The sequence below is a fragment of the Astyanax mexicanus genome, chromosome 1 (genome assembly GCF_023375975.1).
Source record: "Astyanax mexicanus isolate ESR-SI-001 chromosome 1, AstMex3_surface, whole genome shotgun sequence".
NCBI lineage: Eukaryota > Metazoa > Chordata > Actinopteri > Characiformes > Acestrorhamphidae > Astyanax > Astyanax mexicanus.
In genome coordinates this window covers 124,104,079-124,129,066 of record NC_064408.1, presented here as the reverse complement: position 1 = coordinate 124,129,066, position 24,988 = coordinate 124,104,079, and the positions used below count along the sequence as shown (strand labels likewise).

Genomic DNA, 24,988 nt, shown 5'->3' with positions numbered 1-24,988 from the left:
GGTCTGAAAGCTCTGCATCTTTTTTGTTATTTCAGCCATTTCTCATTTTCTGCAAATAAATAAATGCTCTAAATGACAATATTTTTATTTGGAATTTGGGAGAAATGTTGTCAGCCAAGAGTGAAAAACCTTTATAAGTTTTTAGATTTAGGGGTAAATACTTTTTCACACAGGGTTAGATTGGTTTGGATATTTTTTTTCTTTAATAAATGTTTATATTTATTCAAATTTTGTTAATCTGAAAAAAATGTAAGCATGATTAAAAACAAATCTGTAGAGGGTTAACAATTTTTCACAGCACTGTATATAACAGAAACACAAAGACAAAAGGTGATTTCCATTTTAATAACAATATTAACAGGTATTTCATATTACATTCTCTGATAAGGCAGATCCTAAACATACAAATGAAGTCCTGCGCTAAAACACAGAGTGATGCTCTTTATGTACACTTTTCCCCGTACCCAGCTTAAGGCAGATCCCACTGTGGAATTTACAGTTCTACAAGCAATCCCGAAATTACGGAAAAACAAATTACGAATAAAAGTAGAATGGAAAGAAACAAATTAATGTTAAGAACAAATATACAGGATGACACGGCTTAGCTGCTAACAACGTCTTTTACCCAGTCACTCAGTAAACTTAGGTACCAACTGGATGGAGCTATGGGGCTTAGGCCTTGACCACCATTGGGTTTGTTTTTGTTTGGGTTGGATGGTTCAACAGGTAGAGATGGGCCAAATTATCAATATTGAAATATGTTGTATCGTTTTTGTTTGCCATGCATTTATCAATATGTGACGTCAAATTTAGATACTTATTTTCCAAGTGGAGGCGCTAATCAATTGAATATAAATAACGCTGCTTCTAAAACATAATGTTGAAAAGCTCAAAAGCAGACAAAAGAACATGAGAAGAATCAGAACATTTGCATGTATTACATATATGGCATTTGGCTTAAACTTAAAAAAGTAGGCAAACATAGCTTTAGGAGTCTAGCCCAAGGACACCACTTACACAGGTATTGGACAATGAAACTAAAACACCTGTCATCATTTTAGTGTGGGAGGTTTCATCACGGCTAAATTGGAGCAGCCTGGTGTCCAATCTTCATTAATTGCACATTGCACCAGTAAGAGCAGAGTGAGAAGATTCAATTAGCAGGGTAAGAGCACAGCTCTGCTCTAAATATTGCAATACACACAACATTATGGGGGACATACCAGAGTTCAAAAGAGGACAAATTGTTGGTGCACGTCTTGCTGGAGCACCTGTGACCAAGACAGCAAGTCTTTGTGATGCATCAAGAGCCACGGTATCCAGGGTAATGTCAGCATACCACCAAGAAGAACCAACCACATCCATCAGGATTAACTGTGGACGCTGTAAGAAGAAGCTGTCAGAAAGGGATGTTCGGGTGCTAACCCGGATTGCATCCAAAAAACATAAAACCACGGCTGATCAAATCATGGCAGAATTCAATGTGCACCTCAACTCTCCTACTCCAACCAGAACTGTCCGTCACCACAATCAATTATAATTTGTGGTCTAAAACTAGATGTTTCAGTTTCATTGTCCAACCCCTGTAACTATGGGTGTATTAGCATGGTGGATTTGCAAAGCCTGGGAATCTCTACCCACTACCACACTTCACCATCCCCTTTAATTTTCCATATAAAACAAAAATAAATGGCAAAAAATTAAACAACCATTCATTAAATAACACTTTAACCATATAAGACATATCTCATCTCCAGCTGAGGTCAGTTTTCTAACCTTCTAAATGCTGGAAAGTGTGATTTCCAGCAGCTAGCTGTGTATAAAAGAGTGTGATTGAGGACACAAAGGCATTTTTGACTCAGATTTGGCAGATAACTGTGAAACGCATGGATCAGCAGACAGGCATGCCAACGAAAACATCCACCAGAGGCTGAATGTAGCATCTAAGTGCCACCACCTCAGCTAGAGGCTGAGAAACTTCTGACAAAACTAATAAGACCATGTACCTACAGTGCTTTGAGAATCTAGAGAAGCCACCATCGCTGTCGTGAGAAAACCTTTTATCTCCGTGTGTATTTTCAATTTTAAAAACGCCGGCTCTATCTCTATTACAGGTCCACCAACATGTGGTCCAGTGTACCAAAGTAGGGCTTCCACATTAATTCTGTTACCAATTTATTGAAAAAATAGGGTTTAATTACTTAAAATGATGAGTTTCTTTGATCTGATCAAATTGAAAACCTCTGGAATATAATCAAGAGGAAGATGGATGATCACAAACCATCAAACCACCAAACTGAACTGCTTGAATTTTTACACCAGGAGTAAAGCAGCATAAAGTTATCCAAAAGCAGCGTGTAAGACTGGTGGAGGAGAACATGATGCCGAGATGCTAGGATTAAAAACTATGATTAAAAACCAGGGTTATTCATTATTTGAGGTCTGAAAGCTCTGCATCTTTTTTATTATTTCAGCCATTTCTCATTTTCTGTAAATAAATGCTCTAAATGAGAATATTTTTATTTGAATTTTGGGAGAAATGTTGTTTGTAGTTTATAGAATAAAACAAAAATGTTCATTTTACTCAAATATAAACCTATAAATAGTAAAATCAGAGAAACTGATTCAGAAACTGAAGTGCTCTCTTATTTCTTACAGAGCTGTACATGAACACGACCTCAATAATATTAGGGCAGATTTTGCTTGATATTAGTCATCGTGTTAACTTAGTGAAAAAGAAGGTTTGGAGGTTGTCTTTAAATTTGTTCATTTTATTTGTTTAGGATATTTAATAATAATTTAATTTCAGGTTGATACCAATGTTTGAATATTCTTAATAATTAGTGGAATTAAACAATCCACTATTTAATGGATTAATCGCATTCATTTAGCAAATAATATATCGTCACAGCTCTTTACCAAGCTAAAGTGACTCAAATTCAGATTTTTCAGCATTGTGTGAACATGTCAAATTCAATCTTTTTAAAAATCAGATTTAAGGCTACATTCAGACTGCAGGCAAATTGGATTTGTGTCTTAGATCAGCGACCAGATTAGAATAATCAAATTTTAAACCACCTCCAAATATGGTTTTGAATCCAGTATGCAAAAATCTGATTTAATGTGATTTCTGTCTGTGCACACTATCAAAAATCAATCTGAATATAATATAGACATGGCAAAAATCAGATGTGGTTTGGCAGATAAGTATCCAATTTGTGTGAATTGGATTAATGTGACAGTTTTTTAGTATTAATTTAATTTGACAACGTTCTTGATGCTCTACAGCTTCTTACATCTTCACACTTTTTACTATTAATTTTTTATCCATATTCTAAACAGTTTTTCAATGAAAACTGTATTTTTACGATTTAAAAAACACTGAGAAACCAATTTTTATGTTATCATGACAACTCCTTCTACAATAGAGATCTACCACTGTGGAGATAAAAGGTTTTCTCAGGACAGAAGTCACTGTTTTTGTGTATTTGGCTCTAAAATGCTGCGATTTTTGATCAACAATCAGAAAACACTAAAATGAGTCGAAATGATAAAGGGTTCGGGGGTCTGGTCTCTCCAGTGTTTCCTCATCATCGTCCATCTGCAGACCTGGAGAGCCAGCAGCAATTTCAGACCTGGGTATACGGCGTGAGGTGCTATCTTGTGAGTGAGGTTGGTTGAACACTGGGCAAAATGTAGCATTCTTTGATCCGTAGGGTCGCACGAGAAAACGTCCTTGAAGCGTAATATTACCACCCACAGTGGACAGTGCAGTGCAATGGACGGTAATAATGATGGTGACCGGCGACTCCTGTATAAGTTATGAGGTGCTATCTTGTGAGTGAGGTTGGTTGAACACTGGCCAGTATTTAACATTCCTCGAACCATAGCTTCACATTTGTACCACTAATACACACTATAAAGCTTAATTACCACCCACACAAGAAACGCCCACACCTGTATATGTTGTGAGGTGCTATCTTGTGAGTGAAAAGGTTGAACACAGGGCAAAGTTTAACATTAATTTTTCTTAGAAGGCCTTAGAAGACTCCAACAGTTCAGTGCGGCGTCCTTTAGTTTGCAAATTGATCATGAAGCGTTACCTCAGGTGACGGCTTGTAAACGCCCAAAACTGTATAAGTTGTGAGGTGCTATCTTGTGAGTGAGGAGGTTGAACATTGGCCAGTATTTAACATTACTCGATCAACAGTAACATATAAATACTAGACATATGTCCTCGAAAAGGTAAATCTCCACCCACAAAGAAACAGTCACACCTGTATAAGATGTGAGGTGCTATCTTGTGAGTGAAGAGGCTGAACAATGGGCAGCATTTAACACTCCTCGAACCAATGCTTCCAACATATGTACCAACAATACGTCATCGAAAGCTAAATCACCACCCACAAAGAAATGCCCACACCTGTATACGTTGTGAGGTGCTATCTTGTGAGTGAGGAGGTTGAACACTGGCCAGTATTCAACAGTCCTTGATCATAAGTGGCCCCATGAAAACCGGGATTACTTCCTCAAAAGCCAAATCACCACTCACCGAGAACTTTCAGACCTGTATAAGCTGTGAGGTGCTATCTTGTGAGCGAGGAGATTGAACACAGGGCAAAATTTTACATTCCTTGGTCTTAGAAGGCTAATATTACCAAACCCCCTTGTGAACAATAAGCATTTTTACCTGTGAGATGGTAATATAAACGGCTACAGCTTCTATGCGATGTGTCAAAAGTCATGGGAAACAAACCTAGTTCCTGTCCCATGACTTTTGACACGTCAGTATATGTGTCCCCTGGAGTCCTTCAGGTCTTAGACTGCTCTCCAGGTCTGAAGATGAAGAAATGGACGTGTGGATAAGTAATAGCGCCCCCTTCAGTTCATAAAGATAAGCGCTGGTCCTCCAGTGAAACAGTAGCAGTGTGGAGAGCAGCGGGTGTGTGTTGAGCTTTGAGTCTCAGTGTGTGTGTGTGTGTGTATTTGTGTAAATGTGTGTATGTGCGATCAACGCACTTGTCCCTCAGACACACACCCCTGTGGCCCCGCCTTTCAGGCCCCTGCTCTTCATCCTCTTCCTCCTTCTTATCCCTCGCTGTTTCTCCTCATGGTGGTTAATGATGATGATGATGATGGTCAAGCATCTATAAAGATGAAGGTGACATCAGTACAGACTCCAGCCCTGGCGAAGACGGGAGTATGAGAGGAGCGAGGATGAGGATGAGGATGAAGAGTCGACGGAGCCCAGCTGCTTTCCACACACACACATTCAGTCCATCTTCTCCTTCTGAACCAGCTTAGGCGCGTCTACGAAATCCCGACCGTTAAAGAGGATGACGCCGAAGGTGACGATGCTCGCCGTGCCCCAGAACAAAACGTACGCCAACGTCTCCGTCCACGTATCACCTGAGAACAGACGTTATATTGCATGATCAGGCATGTTAAACATACATACAGACTCTATAATGCTCTATAATGTTCATATGATCCACAACACGCTCATTCTGACAGACTGTAATACACTACAGGAAGTGTAGGGAGCACTCTATAATGCTCTATAATGTTTATATGATTTACAACACGTTCATTCTGACACACTGTAATACACTACAGGGAAGCGTAGGGGGCACTCTATAATGCTCTTTAATTATTCATATGAGCCACACGCTCATTCTGACAGACTGTAATACACTACAGGAAGTGTTGTAGGCACTCTATAATGCTCTATAATGTTCATTTGAGCCACTCTCTCGTTCGGAAAGACTGTAATACACTTCAGGAAGCATAGGGGGCACTCTTTCATCCTATATAATGCTCTATAATGTTCATATGATCCACAACACGCTCATTCTGACAGACTGTAATACACTACAGGACACGTAGGGGACGCTCTATAATGCTCTATAACGTTAATATGATCCACAACACACTCATTCTGACAGATTGTAATACACTACAACAAGTGTAGGGGACACTCCATAATGGTCTATAATGTTCATATGATTCACACGCTCATTCTGACAGACTGTTATACACTACAGGAAGCGTAAGTGGCGCTCTATAATGCTCTATAATGTTCATATGATCCACAACACACTCATTCTGACAGACTGTTATACACTACAGGAAGCATAGGGGGCGCTCTCTTACCAGCCATGAGAAGACAGATAATGCACATGGAGAATGCCACCACCATGATGATTGGCAACTGTGGAAAGAAAAAACAACATTATGAGTGTGTAACACTGTGTGTGTATGTGTGTTTGTGTGTGTGTGTGTGTGTGTGTGTGTGTGTTTTTCTCTCACCGTGAGGAACTTCCAGTCTTTGGGTTCATGGAGAGGAGTGTACATGTCGACCTCATCCACTGCATAGTTCCCTAGAAACAGGTCAATGGAGTCCTGAAACAAAATAGAATAAAATACTAAACCCAAATAAACATTAATAAAGTCAGTGCTTAGTGAGAGTGTCTACCTGTAATTAACTCTATATAACATTAGAATACTAAACCCAAATAAACAAAGAACAAAGTCAGTGATCAGTGAGAGTGTCTACCAGTAATTAACTCTATATAACATTAGAATACTAAACCCAAATAAACGTTAATAAAGTCAGTGACCAGTGAGAGTATCTACCTGTAATTAACTCTATATAACATTAGTATGAACAGGTCAGTACCTGTCTGAAGCCGTCTGAGAAGTTGTTCTTGTAGTATCTGATCATAGAGTTCCAGCCGTCCATCAGCAGTCCCCACTGCGTCCTCTTCCCTGTCCTGAACACACACACACACACACACATATATCAAATACACAAATCTACTGTGACCATCAACCAAATACTATATAAACGCTTATTAAATATGTCACATGCCCTCTTTATTTAAATCAAAGGTTTAATCTATCTATATATATATATATATATATATATATATATATATATATATATATATATATATATATATATATATATTATTTTCTATTTAATTTATGTTTGTATACTTTACATTTTTATTCAGAAATCTACCCAATTACCTTTCAAATTGGCTTTGAAAAATGATCCAATCCCTGTTCATATGATCTCCCCCCATCACTAGTAATGCCCCCAACACTAGGACTCCGATACGTGTGAAATCAGACTTGCTTATTTTACATTTACTTGCGTATTTTACTAACACGCTCAGAGGAAACTGACGGATCCCCAGCTCTGATACATCAGCTAACAGACGCCTGTGCTAAACAGCATCACACCGAGAGTGATGAGGGCAGAGAGTGCCACCTACTGTACTACTATACCCACCCAGAGAGAAACAGCATGACCTACTGTATTCTCTTTCTCAGACTCCGGTTGCTGATGGAGAAACGGTATTATGTGGGGATTAAACCAGATTATATGCTGGCTTTCTATACTCTACGCCTGTGATTGTTCGTTTATTTAGAATACTGAAGACAGAGCTCTTCAAAGAGAACTTACTCTCCTAACACCTCTAACTAACTACCTTCTACTACCAGATCAGCAGAATCTCTCACTATCTTTAATAAACTCCTGAAGACAGAGCTCTACAAAGAGCACTTACTCTCCTAACACCTCTAACACACTAACTACTTCTAACCTCATTTCCTTCTTCCTCTCCTTCACTCCTCTATCCCTTTATTTCCCTTCAACCTCCTTTAAGCCCTGTCTAAAGATGTTTTTGCCTTTAAACTTCTATTACTTTCGTTCTTGACTATTGTAAGTCGCTTTGAACAAAAGCGTCTGCCAAATTTAATGTAATGTAGAATTTTGTCATTTTGTTCGCTAAAACCATGAGAACAGTGTCTCTAAGGAAGTCCTGAAGGCACACACTGACACTCACCGTGTGAAATCTGTCTTCAGTGCTCCTGTACCGGCGTACTGCTTGGCACAGGCGTTAGCATTGTCTGCCCAGGCTAGAGAGAGAGAGAAAGACAGAGAGAGAGAGAAAGACAGAGAGAGAGAGCGAGAGAGAGAGAGAGAAATCATTAGAGATTTACACAAAATACACTATTTCTTTTTAAAGAAACCACATTCAGAAGGGGACTGGGAAGTGAAACTATTAACCTATAGATCTATAAGGACTGAAAAGAGTGATCTGCGAGACAAACTCCCGTATGTGAACAGCAATAACATTACCCTTTAGCCCATCTTTTAGATCTTGTTAGATTAAACAAACAATCAAAGAGTCTGATTGTGGTGCTTTATTAAAAACAAAAACAACAGCATTTCTTTAACTGTTTAAGAGAGAGAAAGAGAGCGAGAGGGCGTGTGCGAGAGAGAGAGAGTTTCCACATGGCTGTTTAACTTCATAATCTAACAGCAGGGTACTCACAGTTTTTGTATATCTTCTCAAAATCTGCCTGATCTTCGATCCTCTGGCCGACGTGGAGGACTCCCATTCTCTGTGCGCAAATGAATACAGACTGATGTTAAACTCTGAATTCTGATCTGGCTGTTCACATTACTGCAAATTGGATATGTAAGAAATTTCAAAGCAAAATAAGTACTGATTGGCCCATAGTGGAGCACAGAATGTGAGATTCAGCGTTTGTAATGGGAGAATTGTTAGTTTGTTTGTGGTTTGAGGACAGCTGAGAGGATCATCAGCGTCTCTCTCCCCTCCATCACGGACATTTACACCACCCGCAGCATCCGCAAAGCAACCAGCATTGTGAATGACCCCACCCATCCCTCACACAAACTGTTCTCCCTCCTGCCTTCGGGAAGAAGGTACCGCAGCATCCGGTCCAGCACGACCAGATTCTGCAACAGCTTCTACCCCCAAGCCATCAGACTCCTTAACTGCAGAGACTGAACTGATGGTTTTTCTGTACATGCACACACACTCTTACCCCACTTACCCCAGAAAATGGAAAGCACTAAAAACCCTACTACCTCACTGGACTCTATTGCACACTGTGTAATAGAGGTAATTACTACCTCACTGGTCTTTTTTGCATACTTTTTGCACACTGCATAATTTGCACACTGTCTTGTTATGTATTATTCTTTGTCTGTATTGTGTTGTATTGTCTGTCTGCACTTTTGTACTGTTGCACTATTGTTCTGTCTACACTGTGTTTATGTGCACCATGGTCCCTGGAGGAACGTTGTTTCGTTTCACTGTGTACTCTGTATATAGCTGAAATGACAATAAAAAACACTTTGACTTTGACTTTTGACTTTGGTTTTATAATGTGAAGAGAGAAGAAGCCTCACCTGAAGCTGAGACTGCAGTGATCTTCTGGCCAGCAGACTCTGGACCACATTAGTCCGGTCTAAACAGTCCATGCAGTTACTGCGGAACGTCCCCTCCTGCTGCACCTGCACCGACCCATCAGCGTCCACCAGGAAGTACCTGCTCACAAACACACACAGCCTGATTACAGCTGGTCATAATAGTTTTATAATAATAGTTTTAAATGTTTAATTTAATTTAAATTTTATTTTCAATTTTTCTAATTCCAATTTTTAATTCAGTTAGTTTTAATTAGTATTTAAAGTGGATTTGCAAGTTTTTATTATTTAATCTTTTTTTATTAGTGCTTAGTTTTAGTCACATAAAATAAAATAAAAAAAAGATACCATGGATGACCTTAAAAAAATCAGAAAAATGATTGGAAAATCAGGTAATCCTAAACAGGTAATGTCCTAACAAAAACAAATATATGCTGCAGGGAACTTGGTCTTTGGTCCACCTATTCCTGGAGCATGTGAACACCTGATTTAAACACACAAACATCACTAACATCAGGTAAAATTACACCCATAAAATATCTCAGTCTCTGTCACTCATTAACATTGGATGAAAATCACCTGAACTCATGCCTCTTGAAAAAAAATATAGATGGGAGGAGAGAATTAATCATAACATTAATAACATCAATGATCATCACCCTGAAGGTCCCCAAAGTCTGTTTCTATTAGCTTCTGTTAATGAAAATGTTTTTTCACTTTCAGTTTTTGTTATTTAGTTCGTTTTCGTTAACCTTGCTAATTAAAACCTTGCTAAAGACTGTAGGAAACTTGTTGGACACTTGAGATGGGAAAACATGGATGGAGCCACACATTATACTGCAACCAGCCAGCAGAGGAGCTAGACCTGCACTGTTCTTATTCCTGTAAAACGTCATGGCAGACATACCCAAATTCTTCCTGTAAATCGGCCACGGTATCCACCAGTATCTGCAGCCGGTGCCATCTCATCCGACTGCACTCCTTGTGGAAGTCGAAGGCCACGTACCTGCAGAGAACAGAGCGTTATAACCATCGGTATAAGAGATGTTAGCGTTAGACTAGATATGGTAGCACAATTAGCGAGTCACTCACTTGAGCATGCCGTTGCCGAGGTTCTCCACCATCTTGGCGAAGGCGAGCTCTAGAGGCTTCTCTGAGCCTTTCTGATTAATCTGAACAAGACGAACAAACAAAGCTTTAAATATGTTACATAGAAATTCAAGCTGTCCTGCAGGTTCAGGGTGCATCAGTGTCAGCTCAAACTATCCGCTGACATCTAAATGAAATGAAACGTTATGGCAGGAGAGCCAGGAGAAAGCCACTTCTGAAGTAGAGACATAAGAAAGCTAGAAATCTAAAAGGATTTTGGGTTTGCATCCTAGGCTACGGGTCTTGCAGCAGGACAATGACCCAAATAAACTTAAAAAAGCACCCAGAGATGGAAGGAAACAAAATGCTGGACATTTCTGAAGTTGACAGCAACGAGTCCAGATCTAAATCCCATTAAACAGCTGTGTAGAGATCTTAAAATTGCTGTTGGAAGCACAAACTCTTCAAATATGACAGACCTGGAGAAGTTTACAGAAGAAGAGCGGTCTAAAATTCCAGTTTAGATGTGTAAGAAGATTGTTGATGGTTGATTTCCGTTTTTGTTGTAGGAAGCATTTCGATTTGATTTCAGTTGGTGTGCAACCAAATTGAGGGTGCCAATAGTTCTGTTTTTTATACCAATTTTTCCATTTTGTCTCAGTTTTTTGTGTTGTTCCAATACACACAAAGAAAATAAACATGTATAACAAACATGTAATTTCAAACCTTTTCTGGGAGAAATATTTGGAAAAACCTGGATTTTTAAAAATATTTTTGCTTTTTTGTGTTGTTCCAATACACACAAAGGACGTAAACGTGTATAACAAAACATGCAATTTCAAACATTTTTTGGGAGAAATAATTGGAAAAAGGTTGAGGTAGTAGCCCTGTCTAAACACAACAGTGAAGAACATACCAGGTTTAAAATGACTTGTTTGCCGTAGGTGATGATCTGAGAGTCGAAATGCCTCTGGAATCCGTCCAGCTGTGAGAAACAAGCAGCAGATACAGATATTTCACATTAAAACTAAATGCATATCTAAAAAATATGATACTAAAAAGTCACTCTAGAAATTACAGTGTTCCAATTACTGTACATGCATTAAAAGTACAGTATATATATACAGTAATAATTGCAATGTGTTTTAATTAAATGCATGAGTAAGGTATAATAAAGGAGTCTCACGTGATTGCTGGACTTGCTGATCTGAGGTTTGGGTTTGTATTTGAGGTTTGGTCGCTGGGACCAGTAGAAAGGAATGGAGCCTCGAGTCTGGAAAAGTTCAGAAAAGATTTACTATAAATAATTTAGTGAATACCATAACCTATTCAGTACATGCTATAACTCATATAGAAAAGGCAGTAAACAATTCATTATGTTCCCTAAGTGATTCAGTATCTAATATAAATGATTCAATATCGCTCTACTGCATACCATTTAATATCTACTACAAACAATTTAGTATCTACTGCAAATTATTCAATATCTATTACAAATAATTCAGTATATATTACAAATTATTCAGTCTGAACTATACTGTATATTATTCAGTATCTACTACAGATTACTCAGTATCTACTACAAATGATTTAGTATCTGCTATACTGTATATCATTTAGTATCTACTATTAATCTACCACAAATAATTCAGTACCTAGTACTAATTACTCAATATATAATAAAAATAATTCAGTATCTTCTACAAATTATTCAGTATTTGCTATACTGTATATCATTCAGCATCTACTATGAATCTATCACAAATAATTCAGTATCTACTACAAATTATTCAGTATTTACAAAAAATCTATCACAAACGATTTAGTATTTATTACAGATAATTCAGTATATACTACAAATAAATTCAGTATCTACTACAAATAATGCAGTATCTACTACAAATTATTCAGTATTTACTAAAAATCTATCACAAATGATTTAGTATTTATTACAGATAATTCAGTATATACTACAAATAAATTCAGTATCTACTACAGATGTTCAGTATCTACTACAAATAATTTAGTATCTACTACAGATGATTCAGTATTTACTGCAAATAATTCTGTATCTACTACAAATAATTTAGTATCTACTACAGATGATTCAGTATTTACTGCAAATAATTCTGTATCTACTACAGATGTTCAGTATTTACTACAAAAAATTAAGTATCTACTACAGATGATTCAGTATTTACTACAAATAATTTAGTATCTACTACAGATGATTCAGTATCTACTACAAATAATTCAGTATCTACTGCAGATGATTCAGTATTTACTACAAATAATTCAGTATCTACTACAGGTCATATGGACGTATTAATCAGTGGTTTGGGTTTTTAGAGACTTGCCTGTACAAATGAGGCCTTGGCACTGTTATACTGCACAATCTGCTCTGTTTCCACGAAGTTGGCAGCGTGACCCTCAGTGTCGATCCCTGAACAGGAGAAACAGGTTATTATCCATTTATCTGTGATGAACTCTGAAGCTACATGAAGTTTGGAGGTGTGTAGTTTAAATTTTACTCAAACATAAACCTATAAATAGCAAAATCAGAGAAACTGATTCAGAAACTGAAGTGGTCTCTTCATTTATTTCCAGAGCTGTATATTTATATATACTAGTTCTGGTTTAGACCCACAGTAGGTTCTGTGTAAAGCAGTGAAAGTGCTGCACCTCTGACGTAGTATCGTACGCCGGCGCGGAAGCAGCTCCTCCTGGAGATGATGTTCCAGTCGAACACTTTGCCGTTGATGCAGCAGGACTTCATGGTGATGTCTGACAGCAGCTCCAGTTAAGGATCATTCAGAAACACAAAACTCTAAAACTATACTTTTATCCAGCGCTGCAAAACAAGATACCTGCTAGTGTATCTCATGTGGCAACAGAGGAAGGGTTAATACGTGCACACACTCTCACAGTGTGTAAACACACCAGATAAGGGACGAGACAACAGCAGTACTCACTGTATATCAGCTCATTATACAGTTAAAACATATTCTCAGTGTTTAAATCCCACATATCAAGTTGCTGCTGTCTCTGGAGTAGAGGTTAGATCGGGCCCAAAAAATCCGACCCGACCCAGCCAGAGCCCGTGTACGTTCTGCCCGAGCCCGACCCGACCCGAACCATAAACTATCAATATGAGCCCGCCCCGCCCCTCCCCATCAACTGGCTGTTTTCGGGCTGTTTGAATGAGCGAAATATGATCAGAATTATGTTAATTAACACTGTAACATAGAAGAATAGAACTATTATTTAATCAAAATGATTTTTAATGACAGCGACACTGCTGCAAGAGGAGTTCACGTGAGAGAGAGAGAGAGACACAGAGAGACAGAGAGAGAGAGAGAGAGATTTGCGTGTTCTGGTGTATGAGCTACTCACAGATAAAGGTTCTCACACACTGTATCTCCTGTTTCTCTTTTATCTCCTCGTGCTCATATTCTAGTCCCATACATAATTTTGCATTTTTTCAGCGTTTTCTGTCGTATTTTGCGGCTAGCATGAACGCTTACAGCTAACACCGCGGACCGTGAGGTGCCGCCGCGCTGCAGCTGTTGTGCCGAATGCGACTCCCTGCTGAATCCGACTCCCGCTTCACGGACAGAATCGGCACAACACCCCCCGCTGTACAACTGCGGGAGTGAAAACAGCGCTTATAAATAAAGTAGTTTAGTTTCACTTTCAGTTTTCGTTATTTGGTTCGTTTTCATTAACAATAATAATTGGTTACTTAGCAACTTTGTGATTATCACACCAGAGCTTTATTTAAAAATAAAAATATAGTTAAAAACCGAAGCCTACATCTCAGACTATTTTCTGGAGCCCGACCCGACCCAGCCCGAGGAATGTGGTGGTAAATCTCGGCCAGAAGGCCTCGGGTCAGGTCGGGTTCGGGCAGAGAACCTAAGCTCTACTCTGGAGTGTTAGAGAATAACAGAGAAAGAACAAAAAAGAAAATTAGTAGCGCAATACTAAAAGAAGTAAATGCTAATATATAAATGAAGAACATATAAACAATAAAAAGGACACAAGTTTAATATCCATTCACAATATGTTATTATTGTACAGCATTAAAATCAGCCAAAATTATTAAAGTATTAAAATGATCCTTCAAACTACAGTATTTCTGTATTTAAAAGGGCTATAGTTACTTCTCTTGAAGTTTTTTTGCACCTCGTATCCAGTGTTTCAGGGAGTTTTATCACTTGTCCTGAATAAATGATTATGTTGTTTTTCTATTTTACTCAGATAAAAACACTTTTACCGTGAGGAACAGCAGCAGGAGCTCCTCAGATAAAGTGATGTCCTCGCGTTTCTCCAGGCGGGACAGCGCAAGAAATGTGTTAGCTACAGTGTGTTAGCTTGTTATGCTAACTGGCTAGCGTTAGCTAGCATTCTGTGTCTGCTTCCTCCAGCGTTATAGCGTTATGTGGAAAAATGAATACTGGTTCTTATTTCTTTCCGGTATACCAGTATATAAACCGGTATACATTCCCAGCACTACTAATACTGCATTTTGGGATGTCGGCTGAGGACAGTTTCCAGGTTTTACAAGAGCACAAGTACAGGCAAGAACACAGACTGAGAAACGGCAAGAGTCGTGTGCTGAAGAGCGAATTGGAGGGAAAAGAAACAAGCTAGCCAAAAACACAAGGAGGGTAAAGACTAGCACATGCCTCCTCCGATACATGTGAAGTCAGACTCCGCCTCTTTTTGAACTGATGCAGCATTACCGTGTAGCATCACAGCGCTAACTCTCGGAGGAAAGCACAGTGACTCGGTTCTGATAGATCAGCTCACAGACGCAGCCTTGTGCTGATCCACATCACCCTAGGAGTGATGAGGGGAAAAGCGCCATCTACTGTACTGTACCCACCCAGAGAGAGAGCAAGACCAACTGTGCTCTCTCGGGGCTCTGGCAGCTGATGGAAAGTTGCATGATCCGGATTCGAACCAACAATCTCTAGTTCATAGTAGCAGCACTTAAGACCGCTGGAACACTTGGTGCTTCACAGGTCATAATCTTTATCTTATGTAAACATTAGATAAGTAAAACAGTAAAACCTGCTTGTGTTTACTGTGTGTAACTGAACTGCTGTTCAGCTGGAAACACAAACATCAGTACAGTGAGCAGCGCTGAGTTTCTCAGAGCCCTCAGTGAAGGATACAGCCGTGGACCACAGGACAGGCGAAGCGGTGCAGCTGCAGGACAGAAGGTTAAATTACTCAGGATAACAATAAACAAAACACTTCAGCGTTTAAATTAACAAGCGATCATACCAATTATCTCTCTCTCTCTCTTTCTCTCTCTCTCTCTCTCTCTCTCTATATATATATATATATATATATATATATATATATATATATATATATATACCTCGGCCTGTAGCCTGCTGCTAACCCTGGCTAGCACTGCTGGAGCAGCATTAGCATTAGCCTCTAACCGCACTAGCTCTTTCGCCGTTCAGAGGTGAGTATTATCGGCCTGATGCTTGCTGCTAACCTTGGCCAGCTGGAGCAGCATTAGCATTACTAGCTAATATTGCCCTGGCTTACCAGAACACTGGGTTCCTCAGTGTAGCGCTGTCAGCCGGCATTAGCTGCTAGAACTAGCAGTTAGCTGCTAACGCTAATGCTGCTGCACCCAGCCTTAGAGGAATTCTGGAAATCTAACCTTACTGTAAATAACCAGAAGCACTTTAATAACCCAAACAAACAGCTTTCAGGAGAGAAATCTGTGTAGATTAACATCTAACCTGCTAATTCCTTCTGTTTTTTTGTTAATGTAAAAGTTGGGTTTGTGCACTGCTGTGTGTTCTTTTGTGTGTAATGAGCGATGCTAAGATAGCAATGATTCTTCTCAGGGTTTCATTCAGTCAGTAGAGCACCCGTGTTTTCCGTGGCTAAGATAGCAATACTCCAGAAATGTATCTGAACTCACCTCACTTCATCAGTGTACATGTACTCAGAAGCAGCCAATATATATAAATGACGCAGGCGGAAGGAGTGAAAAGAAACTGTTGCAGGGGTGTAAGATAGCAATAATCATCCCAATGGGCTTTCACAGGTGTAAGATAGGACCCTTATTGTTGATGATAAAGGGGTTTTAACCTACCTCCGGCTGTGTGCTGAAATCCCGGAGCAGATAACCGTTCCACACGAACCTCTGATCAGCCTGCAGACCAAAAAAATATAAATACATTTTTATTAAAGTATTAATAAAGTATTAAACCACATTTCTTTATACAGCTCTGGAACAAAATTAAGAGACCACTTCAATCTCTGAATCAGTTTCTTAGATTTTACTATTAATAGGAATATTCTTAAATAAAATTGTTGTTTAATTCTATAAACTATGGACAAATTTCCAAATAAAAATATTGTCATTTAGAGCATTTATTTGCAGAAAATGAGAAATGGCTGAAATAACAAAAAAGATGCAGAGCTTTCAGACCTCAAATAATACAAAGAAAACAAGTTCATATTCATAAAGTTTTAAGAGTTCAGAAATCAATATTTGGTGGAATAACCCTGGTTTTTAATCACAGTTTTCAGGCATCTTGGCATCATGCTCTCCTCCACCAGTCTTACACACTGTGGATCAGATACAGCAGTGCTGCTGAAGTTTATTTTCTCACCCTCTCAAGGAGACTCATCTCCTGGAACTCGGGGCTGGTGTTGGCGAGACGCTGCAGGGTGTGCGTGAGGTCGTAGTCGGTGGCGAAGTAAAACCCGTCAGTGTGAAGGACGTTATTGATCATACCCAGAAAAGCCTTGTTGTCCTGCATCTAAAACAGCAAAGAAAAAAGCAGGTCTGATTAACAAAGGTGTGAAAAGTAGCTCCATTCATTACTCTGTAGGTAGAAGTATAGATACTACAGTTTAAATCAGGGATGGGCAACTTCCATGATGGAGAGGGACACATTTTTTTCAGCATGACCATTGGAGGGCCACATGACCTCGCACTTCAAATAATTGAATATGAAAAACGCTACAAATGATTTTCAATAAGAACAAATTTTATTTGAATTTATATCTGTATGTTTACAGCACCAACATTTATCAACAACTATTTTCTGCATATTAATGCATTTTAATACGGCAAAAGACAAACCGTTTGCTTAAAAAAAGTGCAAAAAGGAAGTCCTTCATATCAAAGAACAAAAAGTTTGCTTAAAAAACTGATTGCAAATACAGTAGTTCCTCTGTGTAAAATAAGTTCATTATAACAAGTCCTTCATAAGCAACAAGGACAAAACATTTGCTTATAAAAGTGCAAAAGGCATTTGAACTCATTTATAACAAAGAACAAAAAAGATTTAAAAACTGATTGCAAATAGCTCATTCAGTAATAGCAGAAAACTAGACCACAGAGGCCCAACATTTATTGAAGCTAATGAGAGAGCTGTGGTTTGGCCTGCTGGCTCACAATGGACTGGATGTCAATGTCAATTTTCGTGGTTGTTTGGCAGCGCCCTCTAGCGGTCAAAAGTAGAATTACTTTTTTTTTTGTTTGTTTTTTTTTGTTTTGTTTTTTTAATTATGAAATTATGAAATTATTTTTGAAATTATCTTTGATCTATTCGCGGGAGTGATGACGAGGGCCGTGTGCGGCCCCCAGGCCGCCAGTTGCCCATCCCTGGTTTAAAATACTTCTGTAGAAGTTGAAGGAGCATAAACTCATGATTTTACTCTTTAAGTAAAAGTGTTTAAAAAGTACTGGTTTCAAAACTAGTTAAAGTATTAAAAGTAAAAGTAATGTAAGGAAAAAAAAATAAAGCCATTAAAGGAGAACTCTGGTGTAAAATTAACTTGGTGTAGTAAAATACGCTAAAATAGTACTTACCTTTATTAAATAGCTCACCTCCATTCTGCCAGATACAGTAATTTTGTGGGTTTTTTTGCCCAGTACTCTGTACATTGACTGTATCAGGGCATATTTTGCCCCAATAAAACGCTTTTTATACTGTTATCCAGCCTCAAAAGTAATGTCCTGAACCATTATCACATTTCTGCCACTTGTAACCAACCAAAACCATGTGAAAATCAGGTAAAAGTGGTAGAGTTGTGATTATTATAGGTGTATTAAACTCCTTCCTCAGTGTAAATAAATGCACTGGGCACCGGGAGGCAGGCTATGTGGAGTCTATGTATATATGCCTGTCATTATCAGTACAGTGATGGCGGCGCTCGGAGCTGAAGCTAGCTTTATGGGATGTAAACAGTGCTTTTTAATAAACTTCTTGTGCAGTTTTTAAGTTATTATTGCCTCGATATAAATGTCATGGCTCTCCAGATTTTACCAAGGAGGTGTGGAGCTACTTTAAACCTGGATAACGGTGGAAAAAGCGATTTATTGAGGCAAAATATGCCCCGATACGGCTGTTGTACAGAGTGTTGGGCAAAAAGCACAAAATTACTGTATCTTAGAAAGCTGCAGGAAAGCGGCGGTGGGCTATTCAACAAAGTTAAGTACTCTTTATCATGTTTTACTACACCAAAAGTCATTTTCACAGTAAGGCCGAACCACAGAGTCCTATAGTGCACTACTCCCCCTCCCCAAAACACATTTTACTAAAAGCCATAATGACTATAATGTTAAATTATTAAAATGTTAATGTTAATAAGGCTCCTCCTTGTTTGAGATGCATATATGCTGATTGTAAATGAATGTATTTTAGCAGAAGGTAAATATATTAAAGAAGTTTAGTTGGGCTGGAGTTTATCTGGAGTTTGTCTCTTGAGTCTCTACACGGATCATCTTCATACTAGATCAATAGGAAGTGGGAATGGTATATGTTTATACTTCTCTACATCCAACCACAATCAGATTCACTCTATCTGGATGGAGAGATTTATCTGGATAGGGGTTTTAAGAAACGATGAGAAACCGGAATGAAAACCAGCTAAAATTAAATAGGGGTAACGAGGCTGTTTTTATTAAAATGTATGGAGTCAGATAATTTTGTGAAAATGTAAGAAGTCGAAGTAAAAAGTCATGGTGAATCAAACTGTCACACCTGGTTATCAGTGAGGTGAAGGACTGTCTTCTTATAGGAGATCACATCAAACTCCACCGCCTTCCAAACCACATGACCCAGCAGATCCCCGACTTTCCTCTTCTTTGTGATCACAATGAGGTACATGCCTAAAGCAAAGTAAAGCAACAAATTTTAAGTGTATTTAAGTATATACTTTTTAAATACATTTTATACCTTATATATATGAGGTATAAAAGGTATTTAAAAAGTATCTTACATATATATATTTCCAAACATAAACCAGACAAATATAATCTGATTAACAATAAAAAGCAGTTTCTCATGTAATTGTTTTATTAACTCTGAAAATATTTTGGAAACTGTCCAAAATATTGAGAGTTGGAACTCTGCCCTAGAATCTATTCCAGGGGTCAGCAATTAAATTTGGCCAGGGGCCAGATATATTCCAAGCCTCCGTTTAATTACAGTAGGCTTAGATTACCAAATTTCTTCAGCACTAAGGCTGGAGCATTAGCATTAGCGGCTAATGGCTCTAGTAGTGCTAGCCGGGGTTAGCAGCAGGCTAGCACTAATGGTTGATTGATTGATTGAGTAGGTTTTTATACTTAAAAAAGTCAAAAAAATTATAATTATTCCAGGTGCTGTAGTTTTAAGCACATTTGGCATCTCACTTTCTAGCACTAATGAAAGAGCTAGCACTAATGCTAATGCTGCTCCAGTCTGGGTGCTGGAGAACTAAACTGAAACTCCTGTATAACTCTGTACTTCAGCAGAGTGACTTTACTGCTCCTTAATACCTGACTGATAGAATTCATACATAAGGAGCACCGGATTATAAGAAGCTCTGATGATTTTAGTGAAAATTAAAAGATTTTAAGTGCAGCTTATAGTGCGAAAAATATGGTATACATAAGATACAAATGATAAGGCTAGGTAGACAAGGTAGACAAGGCTACACACTGACAGTGAGTGAGGGTCGAGGGAACATCCACATTATGCGAACATTTGATGCCAGCAGCCAATAGGAAGGTTTGTACTTGTTGTATAATGTACTACATTATGTTCAGTAGACATTGCCTTATTTTTAACATCTTATCTGCTCAATTTAGGTAATATTTACTCAAAATATGGGATGAACTTTACACAAACATAGTGAATTCCGAACAGTTGAATCCACAAATCCGCAAATAAACTCTATAACCCTAAAACACCAAAGAACAGTCATGAACTAACTCCAAATTATAAAACTCCAGAAGCAGCGATCAGTTAGCATTAGGCATGTTAGCATTACAGACCTGCTACCAGCCGTATCGTTCCCATAACGCCACATATCGACCGGGTCACAGCTGAAGGAGGGATGTCCTTCCTCCCTGAAACACATCCATTAAAATCACATTATTTATCAAGTCTACACTTAAATATCAGCCTCTGAATTATTTGGGGTAGTACAGTACCAGAACAAACTCATCCAAACTGTAAAAAAACACATATGGAATTTTTTTGTAAATTTAAAAAAGTGTTCAACAAACCAGAGTATGTTTCATATTATATATTCTTAGATGACAGTTTTAAACATCTCTGCTTTTTCTGATTTTCTCAGTCAGTTTTATGAGGTAGAGTCTCCTGAATTCAGGCTTTCAGTTAACAGCTGTGCTGAATTAATCAAGAGTTAATTACTTGAATTTCTTGTCTGTTAATAAAGTGTTTGAGAGCATCAGTTAAAGTAAAGTAGTGAAGAGGTAGAGTTACAGGTATACAGTGAATAGTGAATATTTTGTTGTGTAATCGGCCGTGTAAATTTGGGGAAAATGGGATAAAGAAATTTGAAATAAAAAGAGACCATCAAAAACATTATAATGGTGAAACTGGCTCTCATCAGGACCGCCTCAAGAAAAGAAAAAACAAGAGTTTCTCCTGTTGTACAGAATAAGTGCATCAGAGTTACCAGCCTCAGAAGAGTATTTTGATTTGTTTAATAATTTTAAGTTACTACATGATTCCTTATGCGTTCCTTCATAGTCTGAATCATTTCACTATTCATTTACTAAGATAAAAAAATAACCATCAGTACCTATGAGGGTCATCTCTGTGGATACCCGGTCAATGACCAGGACTTCGTTAGCGCCATCATCGCAGGCCTCGATGTAGAACTTTTCCGGGGTGGTGTGCCTACAGGGGAAACCAGAGAGATCATGTGACCATGACCGCAACAGCGCCACCGTAACAGCGCCACCGCAACAGCGCCACCGTAACAGCGCCACCGCAACAGCGCCAGCGTAACAGCACCACCGTAACAGCGCCACCGTAACAGCACCGCAATAACAGCACCGCAGTAACAGCACCGCAGTAACAGCACCGCAGTAACAGCACCGCAGTAACAGCACCGCAGTAACAGCACCGCAGTAACAGCGCCACCGCAACAGCGCCACCGCAACAGCACCACCGTAACAGCGCCTCCGTAACAGCGCCACCGTAACAGCACCGCAGTAACAGCACCGCCGTAACAGCACCGCAGTAACAGCACCGCAGTAACAGCGCCACCGCAACGGCGCCGCCGTAACAGCACCGCCGTAACAGCACCGCCGTAACAGCACCGCCGTAACAGGCTAATATTTAGTGGTGATCAGGGCTGTAGGAGTAATCTCATGTTGATAGAAATGTAATAGGAATAAGGAAATTGATCAAGTATTGATCAGAACTTCTGAGTGATCTAATGTTTCTATATTAGTGATCAGAGCTGTAGGAGTGATATAAAGATCAGTAAAAGAGTGATCAGAGCTACAGGTGTGATGTAATGTTGCTAGAACAGAGATCAGAACTACAGGAGCAGAGCTGTAGGAGTGATCTAATGAAGAGTAAAAGAGTGATACGAGGTGTAGGAGTGAATAGTGATAACAACTGTAGGAATGATCTACTGATCAGTAAATAAATGAACAGAGCTGTAAGAGTGATCTAATGAAGATTTAAAGAGTAATACGAGGTGTAGGAGTGATGTAATATTAATTCTAAGAGTGGCAAAAGCCGTAGGAGTGATCTATTGTTGACAGACAAGTGATCAGAGCTGCAGGAGTGATCTAGTCTTCTGTAAAATGATCACAGATGTAGGAGTGATCTCATGATCAGTAACAGAGTAAACAGAGCTATAGGATTGATCTAATATTTCTATAATAGTGATCAGAGCTGTAGGAGTGATCTAATGTTAATTCTAAGAGTGATCAGAGCTGTAGGAGTGAACTAATTTTAATTCTAAGAGTGATCAGAACTGTAGGAATGATCTAATGCTTCTATAATAGTGATCACAGCTGAAAGAGTGATTTAATTATAAAAAAAACACATCTGCAGAAGTGATCTGATGTTGATAGACAAAGGATCAGAGCTGTAGGAGTGATCTAATGATCAATAAAAAAAATATATTATCTGTAGGAGTGAGTTAATGTTAATTCTAAAAGTGACCAGAGCTGTAGAAATGATCTAATGTTTCTATAATAGTGATCAGAGCTGTAGAAATGATCTTACATTAATTCTAAATGTGACCAGAGCTAAAGAAGTGATCTAATGGTTCTATAATAGTGATTGCAGCTGTAGAAATGATCTTGTTAATTCTAAAAGTGATCAGAGCTGTAGAAGTGATCTAATGTTTCTATAATAGTGACCAGAGCTGTAGAAATGATCTAATGTTGACCAGAGCTGTAGAAGTGATCTAATGATTTATAATAGTGACCAGAGCTGTAGAAATGATCTTATGTTAATTCTAAAAGTGACCAGAGGTGTAGAAGTGATCTAATGTTTCTATAATAGTGACCAGAGGTGTAGAAGTGATCTAATGTTTCTATAATAGTGACCAGAGCTGTAGAAATGATCTAATGTTTCTATAATAGTGACCAGAGCTGTAGAAGTGATCTAATGATTTATAATAGTGACCAGAGCTGTAGAAGTGATCTAATGTTGACAGAGGAGTGACCACAGCTGTATGAGTGATCTAATGTTTCTATAATAGTGATCGCAGCTGTAGAAATGATCTAATGAAGAGTAAAAGAGTGATCAGAGCTGTAGGAGAGATTCAATGTTCGTATAATTGTGATCAGAGTTGTAGGAGTGATCTAACGTTCATTCTAAGAGTGACCACAGCTGTAGGAGTGATCTAATGTTTGTATAATAGTGATCAGAGTTATAGGAGTGATCTAATGTTGATAGACGAGTGACCAGAGCTGTCGGAGTGATCTAATGTTTCTATAATAGTGATCGCAGCTGTAAGACTGATCTAATGAAGAGTAAAAGAGTGATCAGAGCTGTAGGAGTGATCTAACGTTCATTCTAAGAGTGACCACAGCTGTAGGAGTGATCTAATGTTTCTATGATAGTGATCAGAGCTGTATGAGGGATCAAATGTTTCTATAATAGTGATCACAGTTGTAGGAGTGATCTAATAAAAGAGTGATCAGAGCTGTAAAAGTGATCTAATGGTGAGTAAAAGAGTGATATAGCCGCACACTTACAGACTCAGGCTGCTGTAGGTGCTCGCCATTTCGCCGACCTTCGTGACGTGTCAGCGGATTCACAAGCATCAATGCAGCAACCTAACACGGCAGAAACCACCCACTCTATATATTTCAAAATAAAAGTCCCCTTAAGGCGTACGCAAAGAAAAACACCGAAAGTTCTGCGTAATCTTTGCGTAAACATGGATACCAGACGAAGCGCCCGTTCACCATACATGCCTTCAAAGTAAAAGTCTCTCCGTTACAGAAATGTACTTCAAAAAGTTTCTGCGTAAGATCAGCGTATTTAGCCGTTCGTAGTGTGTTTTCCACAAAAAAAATCTTTCAAAATAAAAGCCTTACCAAAACTACAACCTCTTGATTTACAGTGAATGTAAATATTCCTGTGGAATTTCTGGATAATAAAAATGCTTTTATTCACGGTGCGTGTTTATCATAAATGCCGTCAAAATAAAAGTCTAATAACTTTTTTTAGGACAATTCCACAAAAATATAGTTACAAAAATCCCTGCACAATTTCTGAGTATTTGGTTGTTTGTAGAGTCTGTTTTCTACAAACAAATCTTTCAAAATAAAAGTCCAACCCATCACTAAATATTCCCGAGAAATTGCTGACAAATATCATAATATAATAATATAAAATAATATAATATAAATCCTATTCTTGTTAGCCACAACTGATTTCAAAAGAAGTGCAATTCCACTGAAAATTGCAAAATGTATGGGAAAATGCTTTGCTAAAATGTAACTGCATTGTGTTTGTTACATTTTATTTTTTTATGTAAAAATGTAAATACAAAACAAAACGGTTTTCTTGTCATTTAAGGTGTCTTTTGTCTTGGTTTCTGTGAAGGTTTGTCCTTTCTACAATAAGAGTTTTTTTTACCTAGTGCGTAGTCAAAAATGTGACAACAGTCGCTGTAAGAAAGCAATATAAATATTTTTTTATTTACTTTGCTTCACACACATCTACAAAATAAAAGTCTTTCAAAGCATTTCAATGACAAATCACAAAAATGTGAGTAATTTCTGGGTGATTATACAGCTGTAATAATAATTTCTAAGTTAAAAATTTTAAGTTAAACGTCTTCGCCAAAAATATGGTTCACTTTACAGCAAATATTTCCACTCCTTCA

The 24,988-nt window shown here is 38.3% G+C and overlaps 1 protein-coding gene across 1 annotated transcript; it reads right to left on the bottom strand.

Annotated features, from left to right (window-relative positions):
• Window positions 1-326: 326 nt before the first annotated feature.
• On the bottom strand, window positions 327-23,953 carry sacm1lb (SAC1 like phosphatidylinositide phosphatase b). The gene is made up of 20 exons (XM_022663812.2): window positions 23,850-23,953; window positions 21,425-21,522; window positions 20,649-20,723; window positions 19,372-19,499; window positions 16,990-17,139; window positions 16,467-16,526; window positions 15,520-15,553; window positions 13,022-13,123; window positions 12,697-12,782; window positions 11,526-11,612; window positions 11,256-11,324; window positions 10,343-10,422; window positions 10,158-10,256; window positions 9,233-9,371; window positions 8,346-8,415; window positions 7,854-7,926; window positions 6,680-6,773; window positions 6,310-6,402; window positions 6,154-6,211; window positions 327-5,409 (listed from the first exon to the last, which is right to left on the bottom strand). Exons 1-20 carry the CDS (start codon window positions 23,876-23,878, stop codon window positions 5,273-5,275), a joined length of 1,761 nt encoding a protein of 586 aa, XP_022519533.1. The 5' UTR covers window positions 23,879-23,953; the 3' UTR covers window positions 327-5,272.
• Window positions 23,954-24,988: the final 1,035 nt, after the last annotated feature.